At 34.9% G+C, this 22,846-nt stretch overlaps 1 protein-coding gene and 1 pseudogene across 3 annotated transcripts in view; both read right to left on the bottom strand.

Annotated features, from left to right (window-relative positions):
• LOC149780084 (twisted gastrulation protein homolog 1-A-like) overlaps positions 1-22,511 on the bottom strand; it is a 43,597-nt gene extending 21,086 nt beyond the window's left edge. The window contains exons 1-3 of one of the 2 annotated variants that reach the window (XM_089936845.1): positions 22,380-22,511; positions 14,639-14,882; positions 13,774-13,956 (exon numbers count right to left, since the gene is read on the bottom strand). In XM_089936845.1, the coding sequence (XP_089792971.1) occupies positions 13,774-13,956; positions 14,639-14,867 (412 nt within the window). In that variant the 5' untranslated portion in view covers positions 14,868-14,882; positions 22,380-22,511. Of the gene's footprint in view, positions 1-13,773; positions 13,957-14,638; positions 14,883-22,161; positions 22,185-22,379 lie in introns of those variants that run through there. The other variant, XM_089936846.1, reaches the window with a different exon arrangement.
• Positions 81-7,694, bottom strand: LOC149780085 (uncharacterized; annotated as a pseudogene). The gene is made up of 4 exons (XR_016415002.1): positions 5,006-7,694; positions 4,169-4,338; positions 3,808-3,866; positions 81-2,998 (listed from the first exon to the last, which is right to left on the bottom strand). The product of XR_016415002.1 is annotated as an uncharacterized LOC149780085 (transcript).
• Positions 22,512-22,846: the final 335 nt, after the last annotated feature.

The following is a 22,846-nucleotide window of genomic DNA, read 5'->3' as shown; positions in this document are numbered from 1 at the left end:
CACTGGTGCTGGTTTTGTGACATCACATTTTTTAAATACCCCAACCCCCATCATCATACTTGTTCAATCCCCCTCGGTGTACGACATCATATATGGATGGCCTCTGGAAGCTTTTTGGTAATATTTAAGGTGCAAAGCCTTCTTCATTAGCTGGGATTGAATAGACTTTGCATAAACTACATTACTATTCATTTTTACAAACATTAATCAATATTTATCTTCAGATGAGTAAATTCACTTACATGACCATGCTGATAAACAGTATACTAAAATACTAAGCTCACATATGTTAGGAATCTCAGGCAGCAGCACTAAAGACAAACAAAAAACACAGTATCTGACATGTTTTATTTTTATTTATGTCACTGGGAGGATTTATAATTGCAGTTATCAAAATTGTAACTTTGACACATGTTCTTTGGAAACCTAATAAATAATGTATAAACACTTCCTCTGGCATTTCACAGAGTGGTGTAATCAGTATGTTTCAGATATATGCACCGATAACATTAATTTGCTAATTAATGTATATGATATCTGAAAAATGTATTATTGCAGGGTCAGTGGGTATTTCTCCCATGTAGTAAGGCTAATTAAGTCCATACAGGGTTTCAAACTATATAATTTCACCACTGTTACTGACCAGTTGAGCTGCACAAGCATACCTCAGCAATGGCATGTGCCACGGGGATAAAAAATAAAACCAGTGCCACTTAACCACGTCGTGGGTGCTAGACCGACAAAGAGTAGTTAATGGAAGCCAGTGGTCTGCCAGACAGATATAAACAAATATTATGAATTTAAAATACAAATTATTTACCAACATAGCTTGTTTAAAATCTTAATGTAGATGGAACATAGAGTTAACTATTTATTACTTCTGGATTAACATAACAAACAATACAGCTTTAATACTTTGTTTTTATTCATCATGCTGATGCAACATACCTGAATTTATACATAATAAAAAAATATTCATGTAAATATACAATACAATGTCATCAAAAAGAACAAGTCATAAAGTGTGCACTGAGAATATGTGCAAAAATTATAGATGCCTAAAATAGGTACTGATAAGCACAGAAACAACATTATTTTATGTTTGGAGTACCGAAAGTGGACGAAAAGCAATGTCTCATCTCTCTAGTCTGAAGGGAACATCCCTAGAGTGCAGAATTGCACCAAACATTCCTAAAGTATCAACACCACAGGGGATGTGAAGATCAGGTCAATATTATCATATCAGGTACTATCCAATCATAGTATATTCAGTGTTCATCCTTAACAAACACATCTTGAAAATGTGTTAGAAGACAACACACTGTCTATATTTTGTTGGCCTTTTGAAATAAAGATGTAGGAATACAGTGTGATAAAAGTTTGTATGTTTTAACCTTACATATGATATGTTCTATATGTACCCTATGTTTGGCAATTTTATTAGTCCAAAGTGTCTCAGAAGCTGTCATTTGCCTACTTGCCGATGTGAATGGTGGAATGTTTATTTTCAAACCAAGTTCATTTATTTCTTTTGCAATATTAAAACCTTTGTCTACCATTATGGCATCTCCTTCTTTAAAAAAACCCATTGATTTTAATGTTTTAAGCATATCATAAAAACCAGATTGTTCTGTGACAGATTTATCAGAAACTGATCCTGTAAATTTTTCTGAAACACACATTACACAACCATTAGGATCACAACCTACTGTCAAAAACCACGGAAAACTTCACCCAGGTACCCGTTGCACCATTTAACGGGTAACCGGGTACCCGTTAGAACATGAAAGACATGTACAACCCTAGTTACCCCACTGTCAAATTTTCACAAACCTGGATTGTTGTAGGGTGACGAAACAAACGGACTATTTACATCATTTTGCACATTGTTTACCACACTTTATCCACTATTTCGCATTTTACCAATTCGCACTTTCACATTCACACTTTACCCAAACCCAATAGGAGACAGCTGATAGTCGATGAAGATAATTTGTTTTCCTGTTGTACTTCAAATTGTCTACTACAAATTGTGCTATAATATTTTGTTTGATTTGTCAATAATAATGAATTAATATTACGTCGTTTCACTTATTAATAAACTTCCAGCAACATCCACAGTGTGTTTTGTTATTACTCACAGCGAATGGCGGTGAAAGTCAACTTTCAGTTGAGAACTTGAATGTTAAAGGAGGTTTACACTTAAGTAATTAAGCAAAACATTACAACATTAAAATTTCAAACTAGAACAAATTATTTTTGTGAACGAGTTCTCGTCATTAATTTTCAATGCCCGGGTTTTTCACTATGGTCAGATACCCGAGCACCTGTTGACAGCCTATCAACCCCTTTACAGTTGTTGCAGATTTATAGTCACTATATAACTGGCTTTGTAGGCAAAGTGCACTTGGAATCTGAGTTTCAATTTCAGTTCCATCTATAATAATAATGTTAGTGGGAAAATCTTTCCTATATTCAGATGGCATACTTTTTATTATAGTATCTCTATGTGGCCAAATTGAAAGTTGGCCAGGTTTTAAATACAAAAGATCGAGCCATATGTTAAACACAACACTAGCTGACTGTGCTGAAAGCCCAAACCGCGTGGCCAAATCTTTTAAACCAGAACCGTGCCTAAGCCTACATATTGTTAAAAACAGTGCATCTTCCTGGCTAAGGCTTTTTGTATCCCTTTGTCCTGGTCCATATCTGACTGGACACTCTATAGGGGCTAGAAAGGCCAACAAAGCTAAAAATCTTATGTATTTGATTCCGATACAGTATTTAAACAAATTTTTCAATGTGTTTTCTTTATACTTCACAACTGCTACACTCAATGTTTGTTTCTTGGCAATTATTTTCTTCAGATGTTGAATTTCTTTATCTTTTGATGACACTTTAAGTTGAAGCTCTTTTATCTCTCTTGAACTATTTGACGATTTGAGCCTTAGATCCTGATCCTCAGCTGCAACTGCTAACATATCCATTGCCGATATCCCTGAAAAAAAAGAAAAGTATTTCAGACAAAGTACCTGAGAGAAACTACACAAATAACTCAGGACTGTAGTAATACATCTGTGACAAGGGCTTCTCCAATGTGTTGACCAAATGAGTTCAAACCACTCAATGAGAACACAAAGTACACAAATCCATGTGACACATGGGTACAGACAAAAAAATCAGTTTTTTTCGTATCACTGACTTTATGAGAGAAAAAACAGACTTAAGCATCTAATTTTGGAAAAGTAATATGAAGGAAATCTAAACCCAGTGAAAAGTTTATTAAGAGTTTATTTTCAAAAAATGATGTGAAAGCCAAAGCTCTTGAATATGGTAAAAGACATGAGAAAATTGCTAAAGAAAAGTACCATGAACTGTGTCCTTCTAGGCATTTCTATGAGTGTGGCATTGTGGTTAATAATGACTTTTCATTTTTGGGTGCCTCGCCTGATGGGAAACTGTGTGTGACAATGGAGTATATGGAATTGTGGAAATTAAATGCCAAATCTCTGCTACAAAAATGACCAATGAAAAAGCATGCAATGATATACAAAATTTCTATTTACAGAAGGATGAGCATGTATCATTAAAGAAAACACACAGTTACTATCCACAGATTCAAGGCCAACTTATGTTTACAGGTTGTGAATTTTGTGAATTCATTGTGTACACACAGGAGGATATGTATGTGGAAAGAATTAAACAAGCCATTCATGACTTCAATGATACAAAAGTTAGCTGAATTTTACAGAGATTATGAAATTCCATTTATCTGCAATCTTCAGAAAAAGTGATTAAAATACTTACATGGGTTTTCAGTCTGTGTAGACACTGCCGACTCACAATTCATATCTGGACTGTTCAATCTGTAAGAAATAAATACTTACAAACAATGATGTTAGACAACAAGTAGTTTTTCATATATATATATATATATATATATATATATATATATATATATATATATATATATATATATATATAGATTGTGAAGTATAAGCAATATAATTGAAACACTTTTCAAACAGCTGATTCAGTTCATTAACTTGCTAGCTTTGCATATTTACTTTAAGATTAATATTTGAATTTATTCTGAAATTAAACTTGTTAAATTTTATATGTAAAAGATTAATAAAGCTAGACATTCTGCGAGTTACTTGGCCCTTACGTAGTTGTGTTTTCTTCCAAATGCAGGCATCTGCATTTATGTTGACTGGTTTCATTTTGTTGTGAAGAAGCTCTCTTCACTAGAAGTTTTCTTGCTGGGATAGTATGTGAACCATCAGCTTGAATGGCATCTGGGTAATTCTTAGTTGGTCCATTTCCTCCAACAAAGTGCTGAAAAATATGTGTATTTACAAAACAATGCATTATATGATAATCAAAAAAAGCAAAGTAAATCTGACATTTTATATTAATATCAGCAAAGAAACATTTTATATCTATATTTTAATTAAGATGTATGGACAATGTAGTCTGAAATACAGAATTCCTATTTATGACCTAGTCATAAAATAAATATATGCTCCATTATACATGCAGTGACGATAACCGATGTATTAAGCTGTTGTTAATTCCTTCAATACAAAATAAAAATATCAAGAGGGCTGGTATGGGATAAATTTATACTTATAATTAAAGCATTAATATTACAGGGTGACCTGGATACCTGGGTGGTCAAAGGCTCTCACCTTTACTGGTCGCTGCCATCTAACCTATGTCCACATTGGTTCCAATCTCGGGCTCGGCCAATGTGGGTATGTAAAAAAGCTTTTTAGTAGCTTCCCGTGAGTCTGTGGTTCTTCCCAGGTTCTTCATCCACCAGATAAACCTAGCCACCATGAATAGCCTATGATGTACTGAAAAAATGTAGTTAACCCATGATAACAACAACAATTACATAAACCAGCCTTACAAAATGTGTACTAGATATTTTTCTATTTAACGTTACTTTCTAGAATACTACATAAACTTATTTACCATAGTGAAATCTAAATTGAATTACCTTTGAGTAAATGGCCTTGTGTTGATTTATTCTGGTTATATTACCTGGCTGTTCTTGCTGTCAACCACATGCTTTGATCCATTGTTTCACCTTTTTCAAATCACGTTTTGGAGTTGGTAAACATTTAAAATGGCCTCCTTCCAACCTTTCTGGATATGTCTCATCTGCACTGCACGTCCCCCATGCACAATGAAGCACCATTTTGTCAATATATTGCAAAAATCACGGAAGTCTGTAATGCAGTGATATTCTCACCACATGTTTGTTTGTGGGGAAAACACGGCCGATGTTACAGTAGCACTGGATGCTCTTATCCGATTGGTCAATATTTGTGGATTTGATTGACAGGTTGGATCTATGCACTGGTGTTGGGAAAAATTGGGATGGGCCTTGCAGAATGGATGGGATAGAATGCTATTTACTGATGATTGTCAGGTGGTGATTAGTTATGAAAAAATAACACGTCTGGAGAAAATACAATTGATCTACCTACCCCAATATTTTGGAACATATAGTGCACTTCAACCACATCAGAGAATTTCTGTGATAGTGTGGGGCTGCTTCACATACTATAGAACGGGATCCATGATGAAAAATTATGAAATTTGAAGAGTATAAGTAAAGTCCGACTTTGGACAATCATTTGTGGCCTGTTCTTACAAAATGTTTTTCCAAGGATATTTCATTGTTAAGGATGGCAACTGCGCCTTCCATTAGTCTTTGAGGATTCATCAGTGGAGGATCAATAATGGCATTACTGCTGTTCATGACCCCCCAACCCCAGATATTTATACAGTGTGACATCACTATAACACGTTAGTTGGGAGCCATAGAATCCCACCATGTTATAGACCGAACCATGTTGTAAGCAACCAGTCAGTCAGTTGAAGAAAATGATGCATGTACCCCAAAATATTTGAGGATGGTGGTGGATAGGTAATAAATGCGGGTGGTAAAATACATGCTTCATTGGCACAGTTACCATCTTAAATCCATGCATATTAAATGGGAAATACACCTGTAGTGAAAACAGAGAAGGCATAAATAATATTTTACTTTATTTAGAGAACCATGGATTGGTACATATACATGTATACTGTTTATATATACATGTCTTTTGCATAGCATGAACAGAGCTTAACATAACCCACGAATCTCATTACATACACTGAATCCATAATACAAGTAATTCCACTGACAAAACACACACACACACACAGATTTAAAATATTCAATAATTTTGCCACTGGTCATATAGGTCTGAATTCAGTGGATAAACAGCACAATCACATAATGGATGAAGCACATTTACTTTTCAATATGTACCAAGTCGGTAAAAGTTAGTTTGTGGTGTAAGCCGCCGTTGGTAGCGTTTGTAAGCACAAATACTTTCCCTGCAAAAAGGCAATGTTCACAGCACAGTAAACACGTTCCAGTCATGTCGGAAAATGAAAAAATCCATCTGATTCCATTGCTTTTATTTAAGTTTGGTACTGACTTCTTTGAAGAAAAGTGCATGTGTTATTTAAGTCACCACTAAAGGCCATTTCTTATTGTGGCGGCAACATCAAACAATTATTTGCATGATTGAGACTGATTTTTTTCTCCATTTGCTTAGTACATTTTCATAACAGTTGGTGCTTCAAAGGTGATGTTTTCTTTGAAATTTTATCAAACTATTTTATCTGGGTACATTTGTAAGAAACGAATTGGCCATCATTTGGTTGATTGTAATTACAGTTTTTGGTTGTTGTTGTGGGGTTTAACGCCATTTTTCAGCACACAATAGGCATGTATGGTGGCCAATATTAATGGTTGAGGAAGAACCCGGGAAAACCCCGGGAAGAACCATCGACCCACGAGAAGCTGCTGGCAAGCTTTCTCACATACCCACGTTAGCCGAATCCAAGACTTGAACCCACGCAGACTGAGGTGAGATGGCAGTGATCCATAATGGAGAGTGCTTTAGACCACTCGGCCCCCTTCCAGTTTTTGGTCTATTGTATTGACCAACAAGTAATATGTTACTTTTAATCTTTCTATATTTACATTTGTGGCAGCAGAGTGATGCTGCCTTCCACTCATGCATCAGAAATTTAACAACAGATGATAGAGACACAGGTGTTCTGGTCTGATGACAAGGATTAGTACAGAAAATGTGGGTGTTCTGAAGGATTTAATTCTAAGTGGAAAGAAGAGGAGATTTACTTACCATCCACATACAAATGTCAGTCTATGTAAATATATGAATTACTAGCAAGTGGCAGAAAATCTGACAAAGATAGATTACGAGATAATGCCTCGTCTGGTTGATCTCCGCTACCAGAAATGTCAATAACAAAAAAAGCGGATATCTCAAAACATACAGTACGCATGCTCGATGTCAAGATAAGCGGATCACGATATAACAATGTACTGTTAAGATGGTTTGTCAATATGAACAAAGAAATTTTTTATGTAACAACAGATAAATTTCAGTGTATTTTATATGAAGTTTGTGGCTTCCTTTCATTGGGCCTCTGAATTTCTGCACTCCAAATCAATGGTTATTGTTTCTTTTGGTGGGTGGTAATATCATTTCTTTGCATGGAGACCAGTATTACTGGTGGAGGAAGAACCCTGCCCCCAAACCCCACGGAAAGCCACTGGCAAGCTTTTCTCACTTAACATCATTGGCTGAGTTCAAGGCATGAACCTAAGTGGACAGAGGTGAGATGGCAGAGATCAGAAAAGGCGAATGCTGCAGACCACTCTGCCACTTGGGTCCCTCATACATACATATACACAAATACATACAAAGATGGATTTTTTTTTAAACTGCTCGACATACACAGACACATACATAATATTTGAAATACTAAGACTAACTCAAACATTATTAGGTGATATAACAATGCTAGTGTCTCACCAGTTTCCATGGAAGGTTAAACATTTATTCCAATTTACATAATATAAAGTTACTATTGTTAGAAACATGCAACTAGTTTTTAGGCAGGCAAAAAGATACCATGTCATATTATAATAATATAATATTACATGGAACACAGTCGCAATGTATTGAAAACTACTAATACTACTGTGCTTTTTCATTTACAAAAGGCTGATTGATATCTTTTGCATTAAGCTTATATTTTTACTTTATTCAAAGAAATCTGAACAAACTTACACCCTCACTTGACAAGACCCTGTTGATCTTCTCTTGAACAGTGCACAGTTATCCTATTGTTTAAACATCTGAGATATGTACATTAAAATTCCAGATGACAGCCTGTTCTGATAAAAAACAAACAAACAGGAAACACTGAATTTACACTTAAAATGCAAACCACATGTTTAGTCACTGAAAAGTAATGATCCAGACACAAGGCTGAATGTACATGCATGCTATGAACTTCAGTTCAATTCTGACTGCATTTATACTCTATGGAACTAGTCAATTAATTTATTGTTTAACATTCTGATTGGGGTTATATTTTAAAAATTCTTTCATTCATTACAAGATAAATTTGTTTCAAAGAATATAACCATTATGGAAACTTAAATGGTCTCTCCCTATAAAAGAATTTGCTTGAGCTAATGTTCTGCAGCAATAAAGATAGTGACCATTGTGTAAACTTATACAATTTTAGCATCAGAGGACGATGTTAATTTCAGCATGGGAAAGGTGCATTTCTAGCGCAAATCCATCTGACTTGGGGTGTTGTATTTTACAGCACAAATTATTGTCCTGTCATTTAAAGCAGAAGTTTGGTAATGGTATGCAATTAAGCTGACCTCAGCGTATTGCTGAAATGAATAATAATGTGGAAAATTGTCCAATTTTTAAAGTTCAACAAATTTAAGGCATTCTGCATTTTTGTATCCACGTGTCCTGTTATTTGTTCATTCTTGTAAGGAAAATTATAAAAACAAAATTATTATCATGATAATTTTTTTATTATCAAGATAGATAAAAACTAATTAGCTACATGGAAATGATGTGTCAATAACATAATCATATTATAGGTTTAAGACATTTAATTATTTCAATCAGTTACCTATCAGAAACAGTAATACCAAGTTTGGTCTATAGAGTTATCTAAAACTGGTTTAGTGCCTTCTACTGTATATTTATAGCAATGAATCTTACTTAATTTTTTTCTTCAAAACTTTATTACTGGAATGGCCCTAACTTTCCTCACAATGACACCAAAGCAAAAGCCAATGTGTCTATTTACTCAAAGTGTGCATGATACCCTATGAATGTGTGCAATGAAGCAACCAAAAAATATCCCCATCAGAAAGAACAATATGGCCACTTAAAGTAAATGGCCAGTCCTTTGCAGTACATGTGTTGTTAAAAACGAACAAGTATGTATATTCAACTTCATGACTGGATCATTACGCTATTCATAAATTCAGAATTTGCTCTTGTTTTGGTTGTTTCAGTTTTTTAATAACAAAAGTGGCTGTCAACTAGAATCTAATGGTCTAAACCAGGGGTCTCAAACACACGGCCTGTCAAGTTTTATCCTGCAGCCCACAAAGTGATTGGTGTCATAAATTGTAATAAGAGACAATAACGGATGAATGAGAACAATCAAGCATCAAACTCTTGCATCAGTAGCTATAAATACACATTTTGATGATGAAACTTTATATTTAACAGTTACCTGATGCTGAACGAACATCCTGAAGGTACATAACTCTAAATTATTTTTCTTTCCCAGATGTCACTTTTAACAAAGGTTTTTAGTGTCAGGATGTAATGATCAGGTTTTATTATCATGCCCTTCAAAACTGTCTTCAAGTTCAACGTCTAAGAAAAGAAAGCTCATGGAAGAAAAAAGAGTTTTACAGGACAAGTGGGAGAATATGTACTTTGTTACAGAGGTCAAATGTAAAGTTCAATATGTAATTTGCCTTCATTCAAACAATAGCAGTGCTAAAAGAGTATAATATTCGTCACCATCACGTAATGATGCTCAGTGAAATGTATGATGTTATCACTGGAAAAATGAGAGGAAAAAGAGCTGAAACTGAAAACAGCATTTGCCAAGCAAAAAATTTCTTTTTGAACATTAACAAGTCAAGTGAAGATGCATCAAAGAGAAGTTTCCTAATAAGTGAAATGATTGCTAAATGTATCAAAACCCTTTACAGAAGGCCTTTTTGTTAAAGAGTGTCTTGTTAAGTGAAATTTTATGTCCTGATCAAAAGAACCTATTTCAAGGTATAAGCTTGTCTGCTAATACTGTTACAAACAGAATTAATTACTGAGCAAGCAGGTATTGTGAAGCAACAATTGATTCAAAAGTCACACAAATTTGAAGCATTTTCAATAGCGCTTGATGAGAGTACAGATGTTGTTGATACCGTGCAGTGTTTATAAGAGGCGTGGATGTCATTTCAAACATAGCAGAAGAGTTGCTAGACTTAGTACCACTGAAGGGTACCACAACGGGATGTGACAAGAAAAGTGCATAGAAAAAGCTGCACTACCATAGAGCAAACTTGTATCCTTGGCTACGGACGGTCACCAGCATTGTCTTCTGCAAAAATTAGTGTTGCTGGGTTAATGAAGTCCAAACTAAATAGTCTCACTACACCACGAAATAATGTCACAAGCATCCACTGCATTTTGCATCAAGAAGCTCTCTTTGGTAAAAATATACAAATGAAAAGAAGTTATGGATATTGTTGTTAAAACTGTCCATTCCATTCGTTCAAGAGGATTAAATCACAGACAGTTCACATCGTTTCTAAAAGTATTGAAAGTGAATATGGGGAACTTCTTTATCACACTGAAGTTAGGTGGCTGAGTTGAAGAAACGTGTTGAAATGGGTTTTTTTAACTTAGAAAAGAGATTGAAACCTTCATGCAAATGAAAAACAAAGATGTTTCTCATTTCTGTGATTCAAGCTTTTTTGTAATCTTGCTTTCTTAACAGACCCAGATGATGACCTTAATATCCTCAACTTGCAACTTCAGCGTAAATGGCAGTTAATAACACAGATGCATGACTGTGTTAAGTCATTCATAGTCAAGCTCACTCTGTGGGAGAAACAGCTTACTGAGAGAACTTGGCTCATTTCTCCAAACCGAATTCATTGGAAAAAGGTGAAATCCCATTCTTGAAAGAATATGCTAATATCATTTCTGACTTGCACAAACAATTTAAAAACTGTTTTAAAGATGCTGAGCCACAGTTCCACCTTTTTTCGATTCCTTTTGCTGTGGACATTGACAAAGTTTTCTGAGGACATGCAAATGGAACTTGTGGAGCTTCAGAGTTATGCTGTTTTGAAACAGAAATATATGGACATCGGAGTTCCAGAGTTCTACAAGTTTCTGTCTCAAGACAAATTCCCCAAGTTGCTCTCTGAAGCTACAAAAATCATGGCTATGTTTGGTAGCAATTACATATATGAGCAGTTTTTCTCATCTATGAAAATAAACAAGACAGTGTTAAGGTCAAAACTCACTTATGATGATTTGACAGCAACACTGAGATTAGCTACATATCAGGATATCAAAACAATCATTGATGTTCTGGTTGAGGCAAAACGTTGCCAGTCGAGTGGCCAAAAAAGGACTTAAATTGAACACACACATTTCCAAGTACTGATTATTGTTAATTTTAAATGTGTGTAAACTTTACAGTAAAATATAAGTACAGCATATAATCACTATAATCATGTATAATGGATATGTTTACATTTTTCATATTTTACTAGATGTTTACTTAATAATGACATGTAGGTTGCTGTGGCCCTTGGGCCATCAAATTGTCCTCATGCAGCCCTCAGGGTGGTTTAAGTTTGCAACCCCTGGTCTAAACCTTAGAGGATTATTTTTCATGTGTAAATAGCAAGATAAATTTATGCTGTTCAAGAGAAGATCAATATGGTGTACATCTCATCAAGTCAGTGCTTAAGTTTCTTTGAAAACAGTTAAAGTATAAATGTATTTTAAAAAAAGTTGATACAAGACTTTTCTATTTTATTTTTTTATTGTCCCAATATATGATAGAAATTAAGATTACTTGACTTGAAATGGTATCTTATTGTAAATCAGACATGGTGTCTTGGTCATCATTCATGGACTATTTAAATGTCAATCTGAAAAATATGATGTAAATGACTGACTGGCCAGTAATTTGAGCTACAGGTATTAAGTGCAACAAACTAAGACATTCGTTTGACAGAAACTGAAACTGACATCATCTGATGCTAACATTTTATAACAGTATTTACAATGATCACTGCCTTGATTTCTGTTCACATCTGCTAAAGCAAAGCCTTTATTAGAGAAAGACCATTTATGGGTGGGGTGGGGTGGGGTGGGTAAATGCTTGAAAACTATTGTCTTCTTCTGATAGGTGGTAAAAAAGGACACTGTGCCATTCTTTGCTTTTATTTTATTTATTATATTATTTTACTCATCACATACTTGTAATTAGTAAAATAATAAAAAATACAACAGCTGCAAATAATATTTTAGCTGCATAAAATTAAATGGCCAGTGCCTTACAGTACACATACATTCAGAATCGAAATAGTTGCTTGTAATAAAGATGTATATTTAATCTCCTAACCAGGCTGTTACTGCTTAACTCATTAACCCCTGGCACCTTGTTTATGTGTACCCTACTTCTGAGCTCTGTAGTGTCAAGGTCATTTAAGATACACTAAAGTGGGTGGTATTATAGAGAGGCAGAGGCAGACAAATATAGCTTTACAATGATACCAAATAATCTGGACTTTCTTGTTGCACTACAAAATACAGAGGGAAAAACATATTTTTTAGACTCAATTTTTTTTCGATCAAAATTTCGCCTGTTGTTGAAACCCGATTTTGTGTCTAAATTTTAGACTTTTGGCATCAGATCTAAGACAGACTGGCCTGAACTGCACACAGACAGGTGAACCTTTGCAAAAAGTAGGATAAGATGTGGATATGGAATAAAAAGTGTCTAGATACAAAAATAATGGGACTGTTAAGCAAAAAAAGGAACTATAACTTTTACCCTTCTGCTCACACGTGACCGGAATAGCCATTGAAAAATGATGTTTCTAACACAACTACGCATTAGGTTAACCAAAAATCTCTTGGAAGTCAATTAATTAGGATGTATTCAGAAATAGTCCCAAAAATTTGTTTCCCACTCGCACTTCAGGCAAAAATGACAAAATCATACAGGGGATAATGAGTTAAGAACTAAACATGAGGTTCCCATTTAAGTGTAAATTCAGTGTTTTCTAATTTGTTGTTGGTGTACATAAACAGAAGCTGCTGCTATCTGGAATTTATTGTCCACACCTTAGAGGATTACTTTTCATGTTTAAACAGTAGGATAAATTTACACTGTTCAAGATTTCAACAAGGTAGGTCTCACGTCATGTCAGCACATTAAGTTTTCTAAATGTACAAAATACACAAGACTTTTACAATAAATTTATACTGTCCATGTATATGATAAAAATAAAGATCACTGTTTCTGATTGTTAATCACTTGTGACATCTCAATCTTTCTATGGGTGGTCTTCATTGACTGGCTGTTCAAATGTCAATCAATATTTCAGATCAGCTGCTCCATGGTGGATATGCTATCGGCATGCCAGTTGAGGCACGGTGATTTGCTAAGTATTTCACTTCTCTGTTGCGGTGTACAACAATTAAGGGGATTAAGTCCCCCACCATAATGTGAGATCACAACTATGAGATGAAGTAAGCATCATAAAGGTAAGAGGATACAGTGATTAAAAAAGAAATTTCATTTACTCACTTTCCAGGCTGGTTTTAAAGGTAAGAGCATTAAAGTGGACTGGATAGCTGTGAGATGTCCATCTCAGCTCTGGGTCTTCTTCCTCTGTGAGCACATTGAACAACTCAGGTATGGGGTCAGCCAGGTCCTCTATACTACTGCTCTTAAATATGCTGTCCTCAGGATTTGGAGGTGGGCACATTCCTGCAGGAGAACACCTAAACAGTCAGTGGCCTCTTGTTTCACAGGAAATAACAATTACCATGCCAATCTAACCTAAACAACTAAATTTAACTGTTCATTGAGTGCACTTGGCCAAAGGAATTAAAGTTTTAAAAGGTTTCCTGTTACTGTTTATGAAGAAATTTGCTTTCAAAAATGTCTACAATGGTCACTGCCTTGATTTCTGCTAACACCTGCTAATTAAAGAATGCTGAATCTGGGACAAAAGTGATGATTTTCACACATGGGAATGTCTTTAGCAGCTAGGGTCTATGCTAGGGAGTGATTCAGATAAACGGTCACCACTGTAATTATCATTTTGCCCATATACACAGAAAGTAAGCCAACTTCACAATTCATCGAATCATCAGAATCCCCTTTTGGGAATTGAAAGCTTTTGTGACCCAGAGTACAATGCAATCTTATGTCTTTTTCTGGTTCAAAATGTAATGTATAAAGTTTATACAAAGTATTTTCATGCCATCTGTAGCAATTCTGTTAACTCCTGATTTTCATATTTCTTGTCCCCCATTGTGCTACCGACAAATGACTAACACCTACACCCATTAACTGTCTAAATTAAAAATAAAGATCCATTAAAAATAATAATTAATGACTGAGATTTCTAGCCTCTGTTAATAAACATACTAGAAGCGGAACTTACCCACACAAGAGCAGCATTCTGAGTATAGTTTGGACAGACACAGCTGACACTCTTTACAACATGTACAGTTGCCTTTGTTGGTCATATCACAATCACAGCACTTAATAAGCAAGCACTTGCTTACTAGTGGGGCACATATTGCTTCATTGCAGGCCTCCACCAAATAGAGTTGAGTGGCAAACACAAGAACCACTGCAACTGATAATGTCGAAAGTAGGTATAACTTCATGGTTCTCTGCAAGCTCTGAAACAGAAATAACATTCAAGCTTGAGCAAATCATTTTTAAACCACCTGTCTAAGATTTCACAAGAGACAGCTCATAAATTAACTGCCTTACAGATCTTATTGCTTGTCCTCAGATTTAATGCAAAAATACTGACCTTTCCTACAATGTTTTCAATTAATAGCAATAGGATGGCATGTTTCTATAAGCTAATCAATTTGGTGTTTGCACACTTATTATTAAATCTTAAGACTCCACAGTTTAAAAGTTTCTAATCATGAATGATGCTCTTTTTCATGCTCTAACTTAGGACAGGCATGCTGATAACTTCTACTGAAAATACATTTAGTACAGTACTGTGTTTTTTAATTGTGAAAGCAACTAATTTATCTTAGAGATTATTTGTGCATTTCATCTATGAAACAGCCTGAAGCTGTTTGACATTTTCAAGCTGACAAAAACTGACATGTCTCACAAGAGCAACTTTGAAGTTCACACTTGCCTGACCTAAATATTTTACTCGTCACAGACATGGGCAATGTCATTGCTCATCCATAAACAGAGTTTCACATTTTTTTTATCAATGATACTCGAGCATTTTTATAAGCAAAATTATACACAGTATTAATATGACACTGCTAAAAATACTGAAACTAGGCTTGTCTAATGCTTAGGACATCACAAGACTGTATATCCCCTCGTTGGGCTGAATTTTAAAATTATATGTAGATGGTAGCTTAGTGGGTGGGCTATGAGGAAAAGAACTGGTAAACCAGCTAAAAAAAAATTAGCTCAAAGAAAAGACAAAAGGCACTTACATGTATAACTATTACAGCTCTCCTTCATTATAATGCAGTAGATGGGGTTCAAAACCCCTGATTGCATTGTACTCAGAACAGCACTTCGTACCAAGTAGCATTATATACAGAACATTCAAATTGTGGAAATAATTTAGAAAAAGAAAATTGGCTAAATAACAGACACTGTTGATGGGCCTTTGCCTGCTTATAAAAATCTCCACATATACAAATCTAAATTGGGTTATAAAACCATTCAAAGTTATCTTTCCACTTCTTAATGGTGTGTTCTAATCAAGTTTTCCAGAACTGTGATAAATTTCTGTTGGATTACTGAATTTTTCCTTGGTTCCAGTTGATGAAGCTATTTCCAGAAGTGAGAAGGATTGTCTGTAATTTTTATATTTTTATTCAGATTTATCATCCACTAATAAACTGACACAAATGCTCTCATATACATTAGCCCAAACAAACAATATATGCATATTTCCAGTCGGTCGCCCATCCCCGTTTTTCATTGCAGACCTAGCACTTATTTCCCTCAAGTTAAAAAAAAGATCCGCAAAACATCTAAATATATATAATATTTCAAAAAAGACCTGTCTACCCTAATTTTCAAATGAGTGTAAATGGAAAGATACATTTTTTTGGTTTGGCCTTATAGTACTCATGCACCCTCCTGTTTGTACCCCCTAACAATTTTAAAAACAAAAAGACAAAAGGATATAACAAATGCACAAAAGTGAGTCATTTCATTCATTCATTTACAATTTCTAACCTGATAGTTGCCAAGGGGTCTCTAACACTGTTAACTTATTGGGTGTTCCAATGCAAACAGAAGCTCCTAATGTAAACAAGCAGACAGACTGCACACTATTTCTCATTTTCAGAAAGTCTATTTCAGCAAAAACTGAAAACGGAGCTGCATTAAATATTTTCAATATCTAGTTATAATATTTTAAAACAAACTGAACAAATAAATAGGAGGAACTCTTGTACACGTGTCCAAAGAGATGGAACTACAAAATGTATGGAATTATTGAGATTATCAAAGACTGTGAACTACATCACATCTGCTGCTTAAAAACAGAGAGTAGCCCAATTAAACATGGCAACCATGCTGCTAAAAAAAACTCATGTCTAATCTGAAATACCAACATGTTAACAATTTTCAGAACACCTGGTTAGAACTTATAAATGAATGAATGAAATGGCAAAATTTTGTGCATTTTTTATATTTTTGATGACTTCTGTTTGAAAATCGGTAGGGGGAACAAACAAATAGGATGATGTGAGAATACTATAATCTAACACATCTTGTGCAAATCTCTATCCTAAGCTAGGATGAACTGAGTTACTGCCTTTGAAAATAAGAAACTGTTTCTCCTTTGATACACAGCTGTCCATAAAGATTTATACTTATCTTTTCAATAATGTTTTCTGGTTTTAAAATATTTTCAGGAATTTGTATATATATTCACAATAATGTTTCTCATTTCTTCCATAATTACATTAAAAAATAATCATTCAATCTGTCAACATCAGCTTACATTTGTCATTATTACAATATCATATATGATGAATGTAAAGGTCTGTCTTGAAATTTCCAAGTTGAGAAGCTACAGAAATTGATCAAAAGTTATATCTTCTGACAGTACTCATGTAGGGATATAAAAAAAATCCACAGACAGTACTCAAATAAATTTTTTGAAGATACAACCCCAGGGCTGCTGACTTTAAAAAAATCACAAGCCCTGACTGAAATTCCACAAGCCCGGACTCCAATTTCCATGTGCCTAAAATTCCCCCTTTTTAAAATATTATTTGCCACATCATTTCAATTGCTACAGTACAAATATAAATTCAACAGGGTTCAATTGGGGGTGGGTGGGCATGGTTTGAAGGTATTGCAAGTGTAATTAGTGTTCATCACTACACTCACAAGAGACTGGATGGTCCTGTTGTTCAAACTTCTCTAATGGATTCTCTGAGCGAATCCTGGTTAGAATCAAGTTGACATACAATATGCTGATAGGTTTGCAGCATGTGCAAAGAATTACCCTCCCCTTTTTTTGCTGGTGTGCTTCACAAAATAAAACTCTGCTGATCAGGAGTTCTGAAACTTGTTGTTCACTTTTCTCATAGCTAATTACTTCCTAAATTGGCTTAAAAAAATTAATCATGCCTGAACACTGTCATGACAATTTAAATGATTATGCTTTGCATTTTATACAAGCAGTAAAATCCGACTTCATATAAGCATTTTCGCTGTTCACAAGCTTGTAAAAAAAATAACCAATAATACATTTGGCTAAACATTCATAGCAATACATAATAACCGCTGTTCTCCTAAACATATCTTTGATATACCTATATTGGGTTGTTTCACGTCCTGATCGCACTTATGCAAATTAGGACAACAGACATGCCCACTGCAGTCCCACTAGCTAATGTCAGCCAATTAAGTAATATGGGAAATTGTGGTTTACATTTAACTGCCACTATTTAAACAACAAAAAAGTGTAGTTTTACATCCGCTCTAATCAGGACTAGTTACTGTTTAATCCTGTCACATGTAAAGGGCATATGATGAAAGTTTATCTTCTGTTTTCTAGGCTTGAAACACTAGTGTCGAGGTTTTGACATGGAAAATCATATTTTCAATGTGATATGCCATGTTACAATTTGATTAAAACCATATCTCCACTTCATGTAGGACAGTGATCTGATTTTAATCAGACTGTGCGGCGTTATGTCAGGTATATCAACATCCTGAAAATACATTTGATTATTTTGACAATCCCGACGGACACCTCCCTTAGAATACTTGATGGGCCAGATCTGAAATTAGATGGGTCAGAGGTGTCAAGCTATCAGATTTGTTTAGCACTGACAGAAACATTTGTTTACAAATGACAGACTGTATCACAGGGCTCAATTAGTTACTTTTCTTATATGCAAAATTGTTACATCATTAGTTACTTAACAAAAACAAATCATTATTCATTTGTTGGACTCGTGTCATGATCAGAAGTGGTCTATAATGAAATTTAGTTTTAAGAAACTTACACAAGAAAAACCCACCACGCCAGTGGCCAAAGTGGTTAGAGTATCAGCCTTGGCTGTGGGTTTGAACCCTGGTCAAGTCTTACCAAAGACTAATAAAAATATCTCGCCTGGCAGTCAGCATTAAGTGGTTAGTTTTAGGACTGGTCGGCCTGGTGTCAGGATAATGTGACTGGGTGGGATATGATGCTTCATGTCTGAGGCATGATGCCCTAGTGCTAGATATCAGTATAAACTGCCACACTGCAGACATAGAGATATGAACGAAAAATTGTTAAAGCCATGTTAATAATCCAAATCCATACATTCAAAAAAACCAACAATTTTCGGTACTCTGTACGTTATTAAAATAATTTTATTGACATAAATCAACATTTTTATCATGTAAGAAGTTCACAGGAAAATAAATTGTTGGGCAAAATTATCGCCCTAAACCCTACTTTGATGCAGCATCACAAACACCAATTTCTCAAGAGAATGCATCTCTCAATGATGTCACAACATTTGTTTACATTGATTATTATCAGTTATGAAATGCAACAAAGATAGAAACATGGACAAAACTTCATTTCACCAATTTTTTTCCCCCCAATCATTCGGTCCTCATAGAAGTAATGGAGAAAATCAACTTTCTTCAATGATAGGCATCCAGTCTGCTACTCAACATGTGATAGCAACATGACACACAGCTAATAAATGCATCAGTAACACTACTGAGAATATTGTCAATGTATCACTTTACCCTCATGTTGATTCTGAGACCACCAAATTTTAAATCTGACCCGCAGTTTTGATACCAAAGTTTGTTTTATACTCAGTGTGCCCCCAGTTCTGAGACCAAGGGGACATTTGAGTGTATAATGTTGTTGTTCTAGGGTTTAACACCATTTTTCAGATAGGCTATATATGGTGGCCAGTATAAATGGTGGAGGAAGAATCAAGGAAAACCCTGGAAAAACCTCTGGCCCACGTGAAGCTACTGGCAAGCTTTCTCACACACCCACATTGTCCGAATCTGAAACTCGAACCCACAAAGAGGTGAGGTGGCAATAATCTGTAATGGTAAGTGCTTCAGACCACTAAGCCACTCAGTGTTACAAAGTTTTATGTGATATATTGTTGCTGATGCTGAGCTGTTTTTTTTGGTACAAATTTACCAGAAACAACTTTACAACATATGTCAAATTAAATCCTCCTCCTCTACATTTTTGTTTATTTACATCAAAGTATTAGAATTTTCTATCTAATAAATAAGCAATTTTACTTTAATAGTACAATTTCAATCATCCTTTAACACATTAACCCCTAGATGTTGTTGTCATTTTTGCCTGAAAATCGAGTAGGAAACACATTTTGAAAGCTATTTCTGAAAAGATCTGAAAACACCAAATCCCCAGCGATCTTTCAATTACATACTGTCTAATTGTGTTAGAAACATCGTTTTTCATTGTCTATTTGACTCGCTTACAAGCAGAAGGGTAAAAGTTGGAGTTCTTTTTTTTTTTTTTTTGCTAAACGGAGACATTATTTTTGTATGGAGACCACTCTTTATTCCAAATGCCCATCTTATCCTACTTTTTGCAAAGGCTCATCTGTCTGTTTGCAGTTCATACTGGTTTGCCTTAGATCTGAGACCAAAAAGTCTAAAATCTGGACATAAAATTGGATTCCGACCAAGAGCGAATTTTGGAGAGGAAAAAGTCGGTCCAAAAAATGAGTTTTTTTAAAATCTGTATTTTGTAGTGCAACTAGATATTCCAGATTATTTGGCATCATTATAGACTTACATCTGTCTACCTTTTTATAATACCACCCACTTTAATGTATCATGCATGACCTGATGCTACGGAGCTCGGCACAAGGCTACTACCTCCTGCCCCGTAAAGTCATCGCTAGGGGTTAATGTGTTAAGAGGATCTCGAGATTTAACTTATTCTGAATGATGTACTTTAAAAATTTTTATTTGATAATGATAAGAATGATAAAAATTGAAAATAGAACTTTCTTCTGTAACTTTATGTCTTCTGTCTATAATTATTTGCACTTCTGGATTAATAAGTTGTGAAGGATGCAAGGCAGTTTTGAGTTCCAAAGACTACATTTACGGACTGAGGTTCTGTATACTCACAATGCCAAATAGACAAAAAAAAAACGTTTCCACTTTTTTTTTCTGAAACTACTGTTAGCGGAGACCAACCGCGTCTGGCCATATCTCATATTGAAGTTTCATCCTCCAATTATTTCTGAATATCAGACACTCGCTAGTAATTAATAAATCCCTCATCTTTTGACAAATGGCAATAAATCCTTTAGAACACTTACTTTTTTTTTTACTAATAATCCCTGTCAGAACAGAACACCTATGTATACATTTATTAATAGCCTTTTTTGAAATTGCTGATGCATGCGTGGAAAGCAGCATCACCCTAAGGCAAGAACAACACCTGAAAACCTTCTTATGAGGACTATATAACTAGGAACTGACTAATGCTTACAATGGAGCTGCGGTTAGGTCAGGCCATCACAGCAGTATTTTGAGAGATTGAGACAGATGTCATGTTGGAAATTCAAGACTGCAAATGATAAATTTTAAAATAATCATAAACAGCTGACAAAATATGCTGATATGCACTGTTCTGACGGCCTAGTGGTTAGAGCGTCCGCCTTGGTTACCGTAGGTCGTGAGTTCAATTCCTGGACAAGTCAATCCTATGACTTATAAAAACGGTACTAACAGCAGCCTCGCTGGGCACTCAGCATTAAAAAGTTAGTGTTAGGCCTGGTTGGACTGGTGTCAGGATAATGTGGTTGGGTGGGACATCATGCTACAAGTCTGCGGTATGATGCCTCAGTGCTAGACATCACTATAAACTGCCACACTGCAGACATTGTAGCAGTATGACTGAAAAAGTACTAAAGCTGCATTAAAAATCCAAATCACAGACACACACAGTACAAGATATGGCCAGAAGCAGTTGGTCTCTGCTAACAGTAATATCAACAACAAAATAAAGTGCAGACCTACTTATTGGTCAAAGTGCCAATTAGACTGAGAATGTTTTTTAGGTCACATACAATATTTAATATTTTTTTATTACAAGCAGATAATTTCATTATAATATCTCGAATTTTCAAAGTCTGATTCTTTTATCTTTAAGACAAAATCTCTGCCCAAAACTAAAATTATGACAAATATAGCAAAAGCTTTACGAATGATAAGTTAAGATTCTTCATGTATTTTTATCCCCTATAAGCGTGAGTTTCGTATGTGCTAATGATGTTGTTCTACAATAAAATTGCTTCCGACAAGGGATTGTCGGATTGAAAGCATGAAAACAGAAAGAGTGGATATACCAATGCCATTTGATATGCAATCTTTTCTAAAATAAGTAAGATTTCGATTTAAATGACAGGTATCACTATGAATGGATTATACTTTCTGAAAAGGTGAATATAAGTGATTAAGTGCGTCGAAACCAGGGAATCCAGGATTAACGGTGAAGACCCACAAGCCACAGAAGACGGGTCACGTCGGTGCAAGTTTATGTCAGAGCAATAATTTCGCTTTACTGTGATTTTCACCTTTCTTTTAAGAAAGTCGTGCCATTGATAACAAAATTTCAATATTTAAACTGCTGTTTCATTAAAACTTACCTAAACAAGAACATATTTGTTCACATCATCTGTCAGAAGAAGGTATAGTTCTTTGTCAAACTTGGTGAAGTTTTGCTTTATGCGGACTGGTTCTTCGCTGATTTTCTATTACCAATTTCCGGTTCATCATTATTTTAACTGTTTATGGTCTCACTGGATAGTTTCGTATTTTGACACCTAAGGTAAAAGACATGAACCTAATTATCATAAGCATTGCATTTATACATTCACACAGAAGCTAAATCTGTAATGTAGTTTAGATTTACTTTGCGTTAGGCTTGAAAATGGGCTGCTTGATTGGTGCCTGCCTGTCACAGTTAGACACCTTTTGCTAAAACGTCATTTTTAAAAAATATGAAACCTCATACGAAAAAACATATATAAGCCTAATAACGCCAAACAAAAGCCTCTAACTGACCGAGAGTTTCTCTAATTCGGTTATTTTTTTTTTTTTTGTTTACTTTATT

The sequence above is a fragment of the Sinohyriopsis cumingii genome, chromosome 16 (genome assembly GCF_028554795.1).
Source record: "Sinohyriopsis cumingii isolate HCF-2022 chromosome 16, ASM2855479v2, whole genome shotgun sequence".
NCBI lineage: Eukaryota > Metazoa > Mollusca > Bivalvia > Unionida > Unionidae > Sinohyriopsis > Sinohyriopsis cumingii.
Note: the sequence above shows the minus strand (reverse complement) of the source record. Positions and strands in the feature narration are given on the sequence as shown.